We start from the raw sequence: 15,661 nt of genomic DNA, 5'->3' as shown, positions 1-15,661 counted from the left end.
GCTGAGTTTTATCAGAACATAAGGAAAATATCACAGGGAGGCACTACATACTGGGGATTATTAACCATAAGCCCTATAATTAATTAGCACAAAACCACCCTCCTTATGGCAACATGCAAACACTCTTAACCTGAACATTTACCCTGCTTATGTACATCGAGATGGGCTTCTCCTTCTTCGCATCACACGGTCCATACTAAAACCTACACATTCTGAACTTTCCTAAGGTATTCCATACCTACCCCCACAAACGTAACAGTATTTTAACCTTGAGATAGGTCACTATAAGTGAAGTCGTTTTTTATATTAAATCGAAATTGTTTCATTTTGTGTCGACCTTCAGAAAAGGTGAATAAAACCTCTGAGTTGCATTTCCACAACACTGTTCTCTTTAAAGGAATTGTAGGATATGGCATGATGTCGAGGGATTTTTTGTCACACATTTTATTTTGTCAACCCATTTATTTTGAAAATTTATTTTAATTTTGTTTTTCATCCTGCCCCTATGTATTTAGTCATTCAAAAGGGTTACCATGTCGTATTCAATTTTGAATGCTGCATTTAAATAGTTTGTTTGCTGCTTTGTTTAGAATTTCTTGTTTGCGATCCGTTTTCCAAGAAATATTACAAATGTTGTGCATAAGTTCTGGTGGTGTTGTGAATATTTTGTTGAGATTGATGGAAAATAAGGGTTTTCAAGGTTGTGCTGTCATTGCACACTTTTTTGTCGACGTTGATGGCCTAACATTTTTGCTTGAGTGCTCCGAACATTGCTCTAAAGTCTAAACCATAAAACACAAATTTGATATCCTTCAAAACTTGTCCATTGGGCCTTTGCTCAAGATTGCATACTTTGTGCGAGATTGTTTCTAACCTGACTTGGACTTTTGTTTATACCTTGGAAGTAAATGTTTGTACAAGCATTACAAAAGCAATAATGTACTTGCATTACATTTTGAGGTATACTCCAGCTTTGGACACACACTCATTGGAGTGGAAGGTTCCATCCAGATACCTTCCGGTTTAGAATTCTTTTAGGCGTTCTTTATAGTCTTGTTCATTTATACAGATGTACTCGACAGATAGTTGTTGCTGTGCATGTTGTTTGTATCTTTCAACAGGTTTGATGTTCCATTGACCATAAATTTCAGTTATTCACCGAGGTCTTTGTTATGCAACTTTCCTCCGTCTTGATATGCATACATTACTTTGTCGTTTTCCAATCAAAAGTCCAGGTTTATTTTGATTCTGGTTCACAATTTATACTCGCTTTGTGTCCAACACAAAATGTGGAAAGATGAATGTGTCTGTCGATCTCTAATTTTATCGAAATTACAAGACAAAGCGATGCTTTTTCCCCATGTAGGGTGTGCTTATGGTCGGACCGCCGGGGACTGGAAAGACCATGCTTGCGAAAGCTGTGGCCACAGAGTGTGGGACTACATTCTTTAATGTCTCTTCATCCACCCTCACATCCAAGTACCGTGGGGAGTCCGAGAAGCTCGTGCGGCTTCTGTTTGAAATGGTTAGGCTCCATTGCGACGTCTCTTTTGTTTCTTTCTCCCTTGATATCGTTCATTGGCCCTTCAGCTCTAAACAGCTTCATTAATCGTTCACTATCTCATTGCTTTATTTATTTCTTTTTTTATTTTCTTTTTTTTATTAAAATTTTGGGTGCGGTAAAGTAGATGGTCTGTCCTGTGGAAGGCGTGAGTGTTGGTTTGCCTGATGGAAGGCGAGTGGGAGTGAGGTCTGTTCTGTGGTGATTCACGCTTTGTGTGGTCATTTTAGGCTCGCTATTATGCTCCAACAACAATTTTTGTGGACGAGATAGACGCGATCTGCAGCCGGCGGGGGACATCGGACGAACACGAGGCGAGTCGTAGAGTCAAATCTGAGCTGCTTGTTCAAATGGATGGTAGGTCCTGCACTCGCAGATTCTCACGCTTTCACATATCCTTCAGCCCCTATGGTCAAATGCTAGCCCGGTGCACAGGTGTGGTCTTTCCACAATCATGGACGCCACCTCGCATGTGTATTCATAATTGTGTAACATGTGCGAGCACTTCCTAAAGTGAATTTTTGCCTCTCAAATCTTATGTAACTGTTTTTTCCTGCAAGGCACCTCCATCCCTTTCACTCTCAGGTTTAGACACAATGCTTGTGTTATGTGAACTACAACTCCTTTATTTAATAATTAAAAGTATTTAAACTTGCTGTTCCTGTTTGATTCCTGTCTTTAATTTCGCCATTGTAAAGGAATTATTTTTCTTACTTTGATGTCCAGGCCTCTCTATTGTGCTCAGTTATACTTTACAATACAATGGTATCTTTGCAGGAATAGGGTCATTGCATGGTGAAGACCCCAGCAAGATGGTGATGGTTCTGGCAGCCACAAATTTTCCTTGGGACCTTGACGAAGCGCTGCGACGACGTCTGGAGAAAAGGATATACATCCCCCTCCCATGTGGTACATTGAACATCTGATATGTGTCAGTGCTGCCATGTTACATTGTTACTATGTCAGGGACGTTTTGATGTGAATGTGTTAAGGGGACCTCTATATATTATATGTATAAAAGGAGTAAAATTTTCAACCCCTTAACCTTCTCATCCCTTTCTCACATAATAAATACATCTCATTGTGTCCATCATTTAAGGCGCGCATCCTACCCTATCCACCTTTCTCTCCTTAATATTCCACAAATCCTCTGTTTGGTGCTCTCCCTTTCTCCAGTACCAACACCCATTCTCCAATTCTTGCACTCCTTTCCTCTGCACGCATAATTTGCCATGTGTTGATGTGCAGCAAAAGCGCGTGAAGATCTACTCAAGATAAGCCTGCGTGAAGTGGAGGCTGCAGACGACGTGGACATTGTTTTAATTGCTCAGCAGTTAGACGGTTACTCCGGTGCAGACATCACAAATGTGTGCAGGTCAGAATGCCGCCCTGTTATACTCGCTGCATGAATTGTCAACTTGTCTTTTTGTCATTTATTGACAATATATTATGGGTTTTGAAACAGGGCTCCTAGCTAACATCATGAGCCAAATGCTCGAAACAGGTGCAAAAACAAACAGGTGAACATCACAGAAAAATGATAATTTGAGTCGATGTATAAATTCACCTTCCTTTTTCCGTCTTATTCCAACCTTCTCAACTGGCATAGGGATGCTTCCATGATGGCCATGAGACGACGGATACAGGGCTTGACCCCGGAAGAGATCCGGAACCTACCTCGTGGCGAGCTGCAAATGCCGACCACAATGGACGACTTCAATGTTGCTCTACAGAAGGTTTCCAAGTCCGTGTCCGCTACCGATTTGGAGCGCTACACCCAGTGGATGAGAGAGTTTGGCTCCACGTGATGGGTTAACAACGAAATGATGTCATAATCCGTCATCACGTTTTCAATTGCGATACCACCCTAACCAATCCCCCACACCTTGCCTGCCTTTCCACAACAATTGCTGGCATTCTGTCGGTTCCATTAGCTTTCAATAAGACTTTTTCCATTTAAAAAAAAAAAAAGACAACAACAAAACTGGTTCTTGACAATGATCTGTTTTTCATTTCATTGGAAAGGATATTAAATGCGGAGGACTATTGTGCGGTTGCTAACCATAGAAAATGGAAGGCATCTAACTGTGAGGTTGGTGCTATCCATTATTGTAATTCAGTTCATACATTGTTTGAATGGTAGTCGGTCTGCTGATACCTGCTGGTACGGTACAGTTGATACAGTCACCTGCTGGTACAGTGGATCTTAAACCTTTTTTTTTTTATCACCGACTTCATTTCCACAGGTCTTGTAGCCACTGTCATACTTTGTATTGTTATGTACACAAGAATAAACTTTACTTTATTAAACTACCAACATACCACAGGCTTGATGATAAACAGTACACTCAGGGATCATCAGAACAACCCTACAAATACCAATTACTTTTTTCATTACCATGTCAGCTTGATGAAGGTTTGACCACAGGATGAAAGCTCTATGTGGAAGTTTATGCCTCGTGTTAAACATACAGAACATGAACACATTTACAGATTAAGGAAACCTTGTGAAGTTGTTGGAGCTCTTGTCTTTCCTACTTTGGTCTAATTTAGTGTGATGTCACAAAGAGCCCAAAGCGGTGATTTTGGTGTTTTATCTTGGTTTTGCCTTCACCGTCGCAATGTTGCTCTGCTCATCACAGTTGCCATGCACCCTCGACCAAAGGTGAAGCCTTCTGCAGCGTACCGTTTCATGCCTGAGCATCTGGCTTGTGCAAGAACCGAACTACGGGTCTCGGCCCCATCCATAACAGTCGCGGCTTAAAACGGGAGCGGGACCAAGAGCTATCTCTCTTGTTGGAGCATGGTCCGTCCAGCGAGAAATTGCCCAAAATCAACAGCGGCAGCCTTTCGGCACTACAGGGGACTATGGGGACTGCATTATAAGTGTTGAAATGCGCGTCACCATCTAATTGTTCTGTTGGTGGTGGCGGTGGTGGTTCACGTGCAGCCTGTCGCTGCTGGCTGCATCATTTTTTGGGGGGGCGCAAATCTGCCGCTGATGGGATGTCTCTTGAACTCAAGACCCTAAGATCTCAAGCCAGCCACCTTAACCGTTAAGCCAACACCAGGCTATTGTTCTGTTAAGTTTCATTGTATATAATAAATAGTGCCACATTCTTAATTTACTGAGCTATACAATGCAGTTAAGCAGTGGCTGACAGTAAATTATACAGAGATAGTGCACTTACCTTTGAACTGTGTAGTCTAGGTTCTGTTCTAGGCCTGACAATAAACTGGTAGCTGCTTCATTGCTTCATAGACATGGTGTTGCATCTCAGCTTCATGATTAAGTGCATGGGCCAGGTTGCCTAGAACTCCCTTATTCTTAAGGAAAGTTTTACCTTTGAGGTACACTGTGATTCCTCAGCAAAGGATTTCCTTAAGGGATGTTGCAGAAACAACACTTAAGGAAATCCTTGAGGATTTCCTAAGGTTGAGGAAATCCTTAGGAGGCATTGCTCTGCTAAGCAACCAATCAGATTAGAGATGGGAAGAGGCGTCCGAAAGCAAGACCACGTCATTTTAAATGATGTTTGTCATATGTTGCATGGGGAACACGTGCTTCAGGATGAAGGAGGAATAAAGTGTTTTTTGTGTAAAATTCATTCCATTCTCGTTCACCAATATTGCAAATGTGTTAATGTGTGCAGTAAATGTTTTTGAAACTTTCTGAGAATGCTGAAATTTTGAAAGTGAAATACGAGTGCGAAACAAAATATTCTGAGTGCTGTTTAAAGATTTTTTTCTGTTGCTCTGGAGTTATTTTTATTATTTTAAGAGCCCACCCATGGTGCAAACCATAAAACTTTTACTGTATTTGTCTAAATATTCTGGATGTCACGAAAGAGTGAAAATGTTATCCAAGTCACGGTGCCGCCGCTCAGTGTGTTTCACAATGTACAATCGTTTTTCAGTTGCGGAAGTATCGTTATATCAGTCTCTGACATCGCCTTGGAAGGTTTTAAGGAAAAAATAAACAAACTTCAATTGTCCTTAAGGGGAAACTTTAGGAAATATTTAAGTGCATCCTCAAATCTCAGACCAACTTGATGCTAATCTATTACTTGATACCCTACAAAATAGATTTGACGTTTCTTTTTCCGATTTGCGATTTATAAAGTGGGTAATTTTGCGATTAAAAGTCGAAATCTTCGTCACATTAGCCATGACGTCACCTAGTGAAAGCGACTGCCACTTCCATATTGTCTATGGGTAACATCAACTGAACGATTTAACTCAAACGGTGAATATAATTTTCGAATTTCTACAAATATGCAGGGTTTATGTAGTTTGTGGTGGTTGTAGTAATACAAACCGAGACGGTTTCATGCTACACCAATGGCCAAAAGATCTGAGGGTTGCCAGAAATTGGACGAGATTTGTTTGAAATACCTGAGCGTGGATCGGGCCTACAAAGCAAGTGTGATTTCAGACTCTATATCACAGCACGGGAGTCGCTGGTCCCATGGTTCTTCGCTTTGGACCACTGCAATTATTCCCGCTGGATTCCGATTCAGGTTAAAGACCTGAAAGCAATTCCCAACGATGCGGAAGAACAGCTTCACAAGTTTTGGGTGATCAGGAAGACCCAGAAGACGATTGCATGTAATTGATTTGTTTGGTATTTGCTTTGAAGTCAAAACCGTTCCAACAATTGAGCGTGTGTGCGAAATGGAAATACTAGTGACCAAATAATTAATTTTTACCCCCCATTTCCTTGGTTTATAAGTGGATCTAGACCCCATGTGCCTCTTTTTGGCCACAGGGGCACCCCGTTGCAACTATTTTTGCACCCCTTCTGAAATGGTTCAGTATACCTCAAAGGATGACTGTTAAATTTGGTGCTTAAATCCACAAGGTCACAATTTTTTTGCTGAGGCCCCTGACTATATCTGGCATCAGCTGTTACCTCATTTATTTGAATTTTTACATATTGTATTTGATAACTGGTGAGGCACAACCTTACATCAGTTCACTTATTTATAACAATATAGATTTTTGTTTAATGTGAGCAACACATTAATATTTAATTAAAGTTTAATTTAATATTAAAGTTTAATTAATGTGAGAGAGAGGAAGACAAATAATGAATTGCGAAAGATGATGGGAATAGACTATAGAGCCTGTGATGGATGCTGTGAAGAGGAACAGGTTGAGATGGTTTGGTCATGTGTTGAGGAAGGATGAAAGTGACTGGTTGAGAAGAGTGATGGAAATAAATGTCGAAGGAAGTAGAGGACGGGGAAGACCGAGAAAGACTTGGCTAAAGATGGTGGAAGAAGAAATGCGGGCAAGGGGGTTAACAAGGAGAGATGCAGAAAATAGGGCAAGATGGAGAAGATTGTCATGGGGACCACAAGGCTAACCCCCACTCTAGCAGGGAAAATGGCCTTAAAATGCATGTTGTTGTTTAATGTGAGCCACATGTGACACTTCCTAGCGACAGATGAATGGCACAGGCAAGTCATGGTTAAATTGATTGTTTATGCAGACTTCCATCCCAAGGACTACATGTGTAAAGTTAAGCAAGTTTAATTTTCACTTATTTCAAGGATGAGGAGGAAGTAATTGGGACTAGGGAGAGAGAGAGTGCAAAAAAGCATATATCAGCTTCAAAAGACATTACACTAACTTTTGTGTTGAAGAATCAGCGACTCAGGAATGTTTCAAGCTAACTCCGTGGATTCTTTGTCACCAAATATTTCTGGCCAAAGTTTCTGCTGTAGAGTTTGAACCAAGTTTGCAAAGAAATATGGTGGGAATTGTGTTGGTGCTACGGGAGGTTGAGAGGAAGGATTTGAAGAATGAGAAGACAATTCTAAAGTGACATTCTTGATCCATGAAATGTGAGCAGCAACATCCGTATAGATGCCAAACAGGCCGGGCTTGCCACAATTCAGTCCAAAAGATACTAGGCCTCCAGCCCAGAAACTGCCATTGTGTCCCTGCACCACAAAACAGGGAGAAGGAAGGGGCACGGTGAGACAATAAAAACAATAGGCCATCTATTTATTTACCGGTTCAATGGCGCGTGGAGGAGCTGTTAAATGCAGACAGTTATGTTAATTCGTGTCATGTCTTTTGAGGCCTTGTACAGTGTCCAACCTTGAGGCTTTGTTTTCCTCTCAGCGGTCCGTCGTTTGTGCTCCAATAACTTTCGTTCTCTGCTTTTCCCAGTCTTTTCACCCCATAGCCTACTACCTTGTTTAAAATCAACTCAAAAAAAAACATTTCCTTCTCTGTTCTTATTCTTTGTTCTCATTCGTTTATTCGTTCGTTCGTTCTTCGAACGACGTTCACTGTTATTACTGTTACTGTAATAACTGTTATTACTGTTCACGTTCACTGTTATTAACCTTAAAATGTTTACACTTTCCCCTCAAGTTCTGTATTCTGTCATATATTATAAAACCTTTTCTTCTTCTTCTTTAAAAGGCTGCTTTCGACTTGCTCACCAAATCTATTAATCCCAAAAAAAAATTCCATCTCTTTCAGTGCCTCTTTTCTACATTCCCTAAACTCTCCTGCACTCCATCCTCCCTCCAGCGTCCTGAAACATATTTTTGACTCGAAGGTCACAAGAAACCCATTTTGCAATAAATGTTCGTTTCCCATTAATCGTACACTTTCTTAAATCCAATCTCACCCCTCCCCTCCAAATCTTCCCCATAACCCCTCCCATCCAAATCTTCCCCATCACCCCTCCCCTCCAAATCTTCCCCCTTGCCACTCCCCTCCTAATCCTCCCCATCACCCATCCCTTTCAAATCTCCCCCCTTGCCCCTTCTCTCCCAAACTCCCCCCACACCCCTCCCCTCCAAGACTCCCCCTCACCCCTCCCCTCCTAGACTCACCCCTCCCCTCCAAATCTCCCCCATATCCCATCCCTTTCAAATCCCTCCCCTTGTCCCTTCCCTCCTAAACAACCCCCCTCGCCCCTCCCCTTCAAATCTCCCCACCCTCATTTCTTCTCAATTTCCCCCCTCTCGCTCCCCCTCCTCAAAGCGTCCTCCCCGCTTCTTCCCCCTTTCAACTCTCACCTCCATCTCCCCCAACCTTCTGCCTCGCTCTTCCCCCTCCTCAAATAACACCTCATTGTGCCTCGCCCAATCACCATCAAACCTTTTGTCCGCTCCATGCTGCCCTTTCTCCGAGCTATTCTGAAATCTCTGACACACCTTCAACAGCTCTCCCCACCTCTTCCACATCTTACCCTACCCCTCCTCCCCCCTGTTCTGTATCCGATGCTCCCCCTTCCTCTTCATTAACGGTATGGACCTCAAACATCCGGGGCCTTCGTTCAAACTCAACTGATCTCTCCCTACAGGTTGCTTCTGTCAAACCAGACGTGATCTGCTTAACAGAAACTTTCCTCCTTCATTATGTCTCTGATTCCTTAGTATCTCTCGCGGGTTACTCCCTCCTCCGGTATGATAGACCTGAGCCTCGTCCTGGAGGTGGGGTTGCTATCTTTATCAAAAACTCTCTTCCTCACTCGCCCTGCACTGCACTCTCTCCACCTCACCCCCAGGAATACCTCTGGCTACGGCTTCCCCTTCGCTCCCACCTCTTGTTCATATGTGTGTTGTACCGTCCACCAAACAGTGATGACTCCATCTACATCTCGCTGTCTGATAATATGGACCAACTTCTGTCTACTCATCCTAACTCTCTTCCTCATATGTGGTGATTTCAATTGTCACCATGCCAGTTGGCTGGGTGTGGGTACCTCTCTCACCAGCCATGGCTCCTCAGCAAAGGACTTCTGCGACTCACTGGGACTGACACAATCTGTCAATTTCCCGACCCGGATCTCAGTCAACGGAGCATCTTCTCTTCTGGACTTGGTTATGACTAACTTCCCTGAAAATGTCTGCTGCTCTTCTTCTGCTCCAATCGGCTCATCTGATCATGTGCTTGTTGAAGTGGACATCTCTCTGACTATTCTCAGGGAGCCTGCTCAGCGTCGACGAGTCTGGCATTTCACTCAGGCCAACGGGCACGGTCTTCAAGCAGCCATCAATCATCTGGACTGGTCTCCCATCTCTACCACCTCTGACATCAACTCATCCTGGGAATTCTTCCAAAGTAAATTGCTCTCTCTCATGCACAGATTTATCCCATCTCGTCTTCAGTTGTCATACCCTTCCTCCCGTCCATGGTACACGGAATCTTGTGGTGAGGCTGTTGCCCAGAAACAACTTGCCTTCATCTCCTGGAAAGCAAATCCAACGGAAGGAAATCTCATTTCCTTTCACAAAGCCCGAAACAAGTGTGTGTCCACCCTCAGGAGAGCCAGGAAACAATATCTCTCTGTTCTCAAGACCGAACTCTCTTATCTGTCTCCCTCTTCCAAATCCTGGTGGCGTCTGGTCAAATCTGTTTCTGGTGTTTGTTCCCCCTCCATCCCCTCCCTTACCTCAAACGGCTACACAACTGACTCCGCACGTGAAAAAGCTGAATGCCTCAACTCTGTGTTTGCCTCTAAATCTTGTGTCCCAAACCCATCCCTCTCTGTACCCACCGTACCCAGTCGTACCCAGCTGCTCCTGGACTCCATGTCCTTTCCTCCTGACAAGGTGGAAAAGTTTCTGTCAACCCTCGACTCTGATTCTGCAACTGGACCTGACGGCATCAGCCCACGGGTCCTAAAATCCTGTTCTTCCGCTCTTTCAATCCCTCTCTCTGTTCTCTTCACCCTCTCTTTTGCTCAAGGTCAACTGCCATCTGCTTGGAAATCAGCCAACATCACCGCTTTGCACAAAAAAGGTGCAAAAACAGATCCTAGCAACTACAGACCAATCAGCCTTCTCCCAATTATCAGCAGTCATGGAATCCATCATTGCTTCGGATATGAAATCTTTCCTCTTCTCCAATGGCTTGATCTCTGATCATCAATTTGGTTTCAGACCAGGTCACTCTACTCTGGACATGCTGCTTCTGCTGTCTCAACAATGGATGGAGGTCCTCAATGCCAAACAGGAGATTAGAGCTGTCTCCCTGGACATATCACGTGCCTTCGATACGGTCTGGCACCCCGCTCTGCTCACCAAACTCTCCTCCTTTGGTATCCATGGAAATCTCCACACATGGCTGGCGGACTTCCTCTCTCGTCGTAGTCAACATGTGGCCCTGAATGGGTTTCTCTCATCTCCTCTTCCTGTTCAGGCTGGAGTTCCCCAAGGCAGTGTTCTGGGCCGGGTGCTTTTTCTGGTCTTCATCAATGATCTCTCTGACTCTTGAAAATCCTCTCTATCTCCTTGCTGATGACTCCACTCTCTGCCGCTCCATTCCTCATCCCTCAGATCGGCAGTCTGCAGCCTCCCCACTCTCTGCAGACCTGGACAAAATAAGACTGGGCAAACAAGTGGAACATGTCTTTCAATCCTCACACTTTTGTCTTTCACAAATCTCACACTCTTACTATGTCTCTCCGAAAAGACCGACTGGACAACCCTCCCATCTACTTTCTGAATAATCCTCTCCAAGAAGTTCTGTCACTCAAGCTTTTGGGTCTCACTATCTGCCATGATCTTTCCTGGGAAAACCACATTTCCAAGCTGGCCTCCAAAGCCAGTCGCCGACTGGGCATCCTCCGTCGTGCGAAGTCGTTCCTTGGCACACCTGAGCTCCTCACCACATACAAGGCTTTCATCCGCAGCTCAATGGAATACTGCTCTCCCCTCTGGGCTGGTGCTCCTGCCTCACGCCTAGCTGTTGAAACCAAAGCGTTCAGAATCATTGGAATCTCCCGCGATGACGCTATCTCCGAGGGCCTTTCACTTACTCACCGCAGGCAGGTTGGTGGTCTTTCCATCTTCTACCGACTCCTCTCCGGCCTTGCTCCCCCAGCTCTCTCTGGGCTCTGTCCCCCAAATATTCCTGCAGGTCGCACAAGATCTGCCTGCAACCCTATTATGGTTAAACTGCCAAAATCAAGACTCTCTGCTCACCTTCATTCCTCTTTTCTCCTGACTCTGGAACAAACTCTCTCACTCTCTTCAATCCCACTCCTCCCTCCAGGTCTTTAAAACGGTTGTTCACCACCATCTCTTATCTTCCCCAATCCAAAACCTTGATCTTTTCTACCCCCTCTAATTTCACCCCAAATCCACTTTTTTGAGGTGACTTTTGTCTTCTTTCCTGGAAGTCCTTGGTGTCTTTGCGTTTTATACCTATCCTGCCTCCCCCCAGGCTCTCTCCCTCCCACACATCTCCCGATGTCCCTGCTCTCAAATGTTGTGTTTGTGTGCTTCCTCCCCTTCTCTCCCCATCTTGTCGACCGCTCCCCTTTTTATATACTTTGTTTGCTTGTTTGTTTGATTTGTTTGTTTGATAAATGTTAGCTCTTTCACAAGCCTCGACTCTGTAAAAAAAAAAAAAAAAAAAAAAAAAAACACATTAAACAACACTGAACTTGATTGGACAAACGGACAGGGGGGGGGGGGGGGGGTGACATCACTTTCCCATGAACTCTGCACAGTCAGTGGGGCAATTGCGAAATATCCACCCCACAACCCCATGGGATACAACAACTCGGGGATTGTCTGTGCTCCACCCTCTAAATGCTGACCATCGAGCAAGCAGCACTCGCCATCTTGTTAAGACTCACCCTGTCATGACTGGTATGACACCACAATTCCGCTGAGTCTTCAACTCAAGCTTAAGATATGACAGCGATTTTAAAGTGGAATGTAGTATCGATATCTAAATAGCCGAACTGTGGTCTTTGATTGGATGTTTGGACGGACGATGTATGCATGTATGTACAGTGTTAGTAAATCGGTGGGCACACCATCGAAGGACTGCCTTACACCCATTGGCTGGACAGCTGGCCTCGGCCGCCATGTGCCAGCTTGGGTCGGCCCAAACCATCTAAGGAAGTGTATGTTTTGCTTTCCATTTCAGTTTTCCCTTCAATCTAAAGCAATGATCATCAAATATATATACTGAAGGAGCAGCGCTCCTGCTTGAGACGGACGAAGTGACAGACAAGACACAAACTCGTCCGAGAAGATGTTTATTGTATAATCAACTCGGGAACTCTGAAAACCCGTTTATCGGGTTCGCAGACATATAATCCAAACCAAAAGGCATATGTCAGAACCAAAGCCACGCCTCTCAGGCGAGGCACGCTTTGGTGGTCATGTGACCGACAGGTGCAAGCAATTATAACCTCGGCGCCGCGGTTTGTCCGCCGGTTACGTCACCGGCTTGGGCAAGGAGATTATGTTGCTGGTCTCGAGCTTTGGGGGACCCATGGGTCGCTACACATGCCCCCCCAGAATCGACTTGGTCCAGGAAGGTCAACCTGAGGGGGGTCCGGATGACCCGACCGAAACGACCCCTGGCTGGTCGCGGGGGGGGGGGGGGGTCAGGTGTGGTGGCGGGTGGCCGGGAGGGGGGTGCAGTGGACGGGGGGCGACCGCGCCGAGGTGGGAGAGCCAGCCGTGGCGGCTGGCCGACGTCCATGTGGGCCAGCTTGAGGCGGTCCACCGAAATCCGGTCCGCCCAGCCGCCGATGCTGACGACGAAGGACTTGTTGTCCCGTCGTAGGACCCGGAAGGGTCCGTCGTATGGTGGCCGGAGCAGCCCCCGGTGCGCGTCGTGGCGCACAAAGACGTACTCCGCCGTGCGGAGTGCTGGGGGGATGAAGGATTGGGGGTCGCCGTGGCGGGACGTGGGCACCGGGGCGAAACGTTGGGCGGCCTCCTGGAAGTCCATGCGCTGACGCGCGGTGGACCAGGGGCTGGTGGCGTCGGGCACGAACTCGCCCGGGACGCGGAGGGCCTGGCCGTACACCAGCTCGGCGGTGGACGCCTGGAGGTCCTCCTTTGGAGCCGTGCGGAGGCCCAAAAGGACCCACGGGAGCCGGTCGGCCCAGCCGTCGTCCTGGAGGCCGGCCATGAGTGCGGCCTTCATGGAGCGGTGGAACCGCTCGCACAACCCGTTAGCCTGGGGGTGGTAGGCCGTGGTGCGGTGCAGGGTAACGCCCAACGTGCGGGCGACCGCGCCCCACAGTTCGGACGTGAACTGTGGGCCGCGGTCCGACGAGATGTGCGCCGAAACGCGCGACCCAGGTGGCGATGAACGCCTGGGCCACGTCGGCGGTGGTGGTGGAGGCGAGGGGCACGGCCTCCGGCCACCTGGTGGTCCTGTCCACCATGGTAAGCAGGTGGGTGAACCCCTGCGATGGGGGCAGGGGACCCACCAAGTCCACGTGGACATGGTCGAAATGTCGCTCGGGCACGGTGAAAGGAGCCAGCGGAGCCTGGGTGTGACGGTGGACCTTGGCCCGCTGGCAGGGTGTGTAGGCGTTGGCCCAGTCGCAGACGTCCCGTCGCAACCCGTGCCAGATGAAACGTGCCGACACGAGCCTCTGGGACGCCTTCCAGCCCGGGTGAGAGAGGCCGTGGAGCGAAGCAAAAATGCGACGCCACCAGGTGACCGGCACAACGGGGCGAGGTCGGCCTTGGGAGACGTCACAAAGCAGGACCGTGTCCGCGAAGGGGACGTCAGCCAAGCGGAGGCCCGTGTCCGCCAACCGGAGCGCCTGCACCGTGCCGTCGGTGGCCTGGTCCGTCGCCATCAGGGCGAAATCGACGCCAAGGTGGACGGCGTTGGCGCCGGCTCGAGAAAGGCAGTCGGCCACGGCGTTGTCCTTTCCGGCGACGTGCCGGATGTCCGTGGTGTATTCCGACACGACGGAGAGGTGGCGCTGCTGGCGGGCTGACCACGGCTCCGTGACCTTGGCCATGGCGAAAATCAATGGCTTGTGGTCGACAAAGGCCGTGAATGGGCGGCCCTCCAGGAGGTGGCGAAAATGGCGGACGGCCAGGTACAGCCCGAGGAGCTCGCGGTCGAAAGTGCTGTACTTCAACTCGTTGGGCAGGAGTTGCCGGCTGAAGAACGCGAGCGGCTGCCAGGCCCCATTTACCCATTGTTCATGAACCGCGCCCACGGCGTAGTCGGAGGCGTCTGTGGTGAAGGCGATGGGAGCATGGGGTCCCGGTTGGGCCAGCAGCGTGGCGTTGGCAAGGGCCCGTTTCGCGCCGGTGAAAGCAGCGTCCATGTCCGTGGACCAGACGACGTCGCGCTTCGCCGGCTGGCCGCGGAGGGCGGTGTACAAGGCCCGCATGAGTTGCGCAGCTCGGGGCACGAAGCGGTGATAAAAGTTCACCATCCCGAGGAACTCCTGCAGCGCCTTGACGGAGCGGGGGCATGGGAAAGCGGCGATGGCCTCGACTTTGGCCGGTAGCAGCACGGCGCCGTTCCGGGTGATGCGGTGGCCCAAAAAGTCGATCGTCGCCGCACCAAAGTGACATTTGGCCGGGTTGACGATCAAGCCGTGCTCGCTGAGGTGGCCGAACAGCGTCCGGAGGTGGAGGAGGTGCTCGGCTCTGGACGTGCTGGCGATGAGGATGTCGTCCAGGTAGGTGTAGAGGAACGGCAAGTCGCGCAGCACGCCGTCCATCAGGTGCTGGAACGCCTGTGCCACGTTTTTGAGGCCGAAGGGCATCCGGAGGAATTCGAAGAGGCCGAAAGGTGTAATCACGGCCGTCTTTGGGATGTCGGCCGGGCGGATGGGCACCTGGTGGTACCCCCGAATCAGGTCCACTTTTGAAAAAATGGTCCGCCCCGCCAACCGGGCGGAAAAATCCTGGATGTGCGGGACGGGGTACCTGTCGGGGGTAGTGGCGTCGTTGAGGTGGCGGTAGTCGCCGCATGGCCGACATCCGCCCCCTGGCTCTGGGACGATGTGCAGCGGCGAGGCCCAGGCGCTGTCGGAGCGCCGCACGATGCCGAGGCGCTCCAGCGCGGCGAACTCGGCCTTGGCGACGGCGAGTTTGGCTGGGTCGAGACGGCGAGCTCGGGCGTACACCGGCGGGCCCGTAGTGGGAATATGATGCTCGATGCCGTGACGCACCGCGACGGCCGAAAACGTCGGTCGCGTGAGGGCCGGGAACTCCGCGAGGAGACGCGCGAAGTCATCTGCCAACGGGAGGACGCAGGAAAGCTCGGTGGGTGCGGAACGGCTCAAGGCGCACGCCAGCAGGCTGAAAGTTTCGGCGTTGACGAGACACCGACATTTAACGT

At 48.5% G+C, this 15,661-nt stretch overlaps 2 protein-coding genes across 9 annotated transcripts in view; one reads left to right on the top strand and one right to left on the bottom strand.

Moving 5' to 3' along the window:
• The window catches only part of LOC137423535 (katanin p60 ATPase-containing subunit A1), a 65,804-nt gene extending 61,930 nt beyond the window's left edge, over positions 1-3,874 (top strand). For all 6 annotated transcript variants that reach the window (XM_078774162.1, XM_068110804.2, XM_068110807.2 and 3 more), the window contains exons 7-11: positions 1,367-1,525; positions 1,792-1,918; positions 2,339-2,470; positions 2,810-2,936; positions 3,171-3,874. In XM_078774162.1, the coding sequence (XP_078630288.1) occupies positions 1,367-1,525; positions 1,792-1,918; positions 2,339-2,470; positions 2,810-2,936; positions 3,171-3,369 (744 nt within the window). In that variant the 3' untranslated portion in view covers positions 3,370-3,874. The remainder of the gene's footprint in view (positions 1-1,366; positions 1,526-1,791; positions 1,919-2,338; positions 2,471-2,809; positions 2,937-3,170) is intronic.
• Positions 3,875-7,028: 3,154 nt separating this feature from the next.
• Positions 7,029-15,661, bottom strand: part of LOC137423533 (vitellin-degrading protease-like) — an 80,060-nt gene continuing 71,427 nt past the window's right edge. For all 3 annotated transcript variants that reach the window (XM_068110794.2, XM_068110795.2, XM_068110793.2), the window contains exon 5: positions 7,029-7,509. In XM_068110794.2, the coding sequence (XP_067966895.2) occupies positions 7,231-7,509 (279 nt within the window). In that variant the 3' untranslated portion in view covers positions 7,029-7,230. The remainder of the gene's footprint in view (positions 7,510-15,661) is intronic.

Source organism: Myxine glutinosa, chromosome 3 (assembly GCF_964187855.1).
Source record: "Myxine glutinosa chromosome 3, kmMyxGlut1.1, whole genome shotgun sequence".
NCBI lineage: Eukaryota > Metazoa > Chordata > Myxini > Myxiniformes > Myxinidae > Myxine > Myxine glutinosa.
Note: the sequence above shows the minus strand (reverse complement) of the source record. Positions and strands in the feature narration are given on the sequence as shown.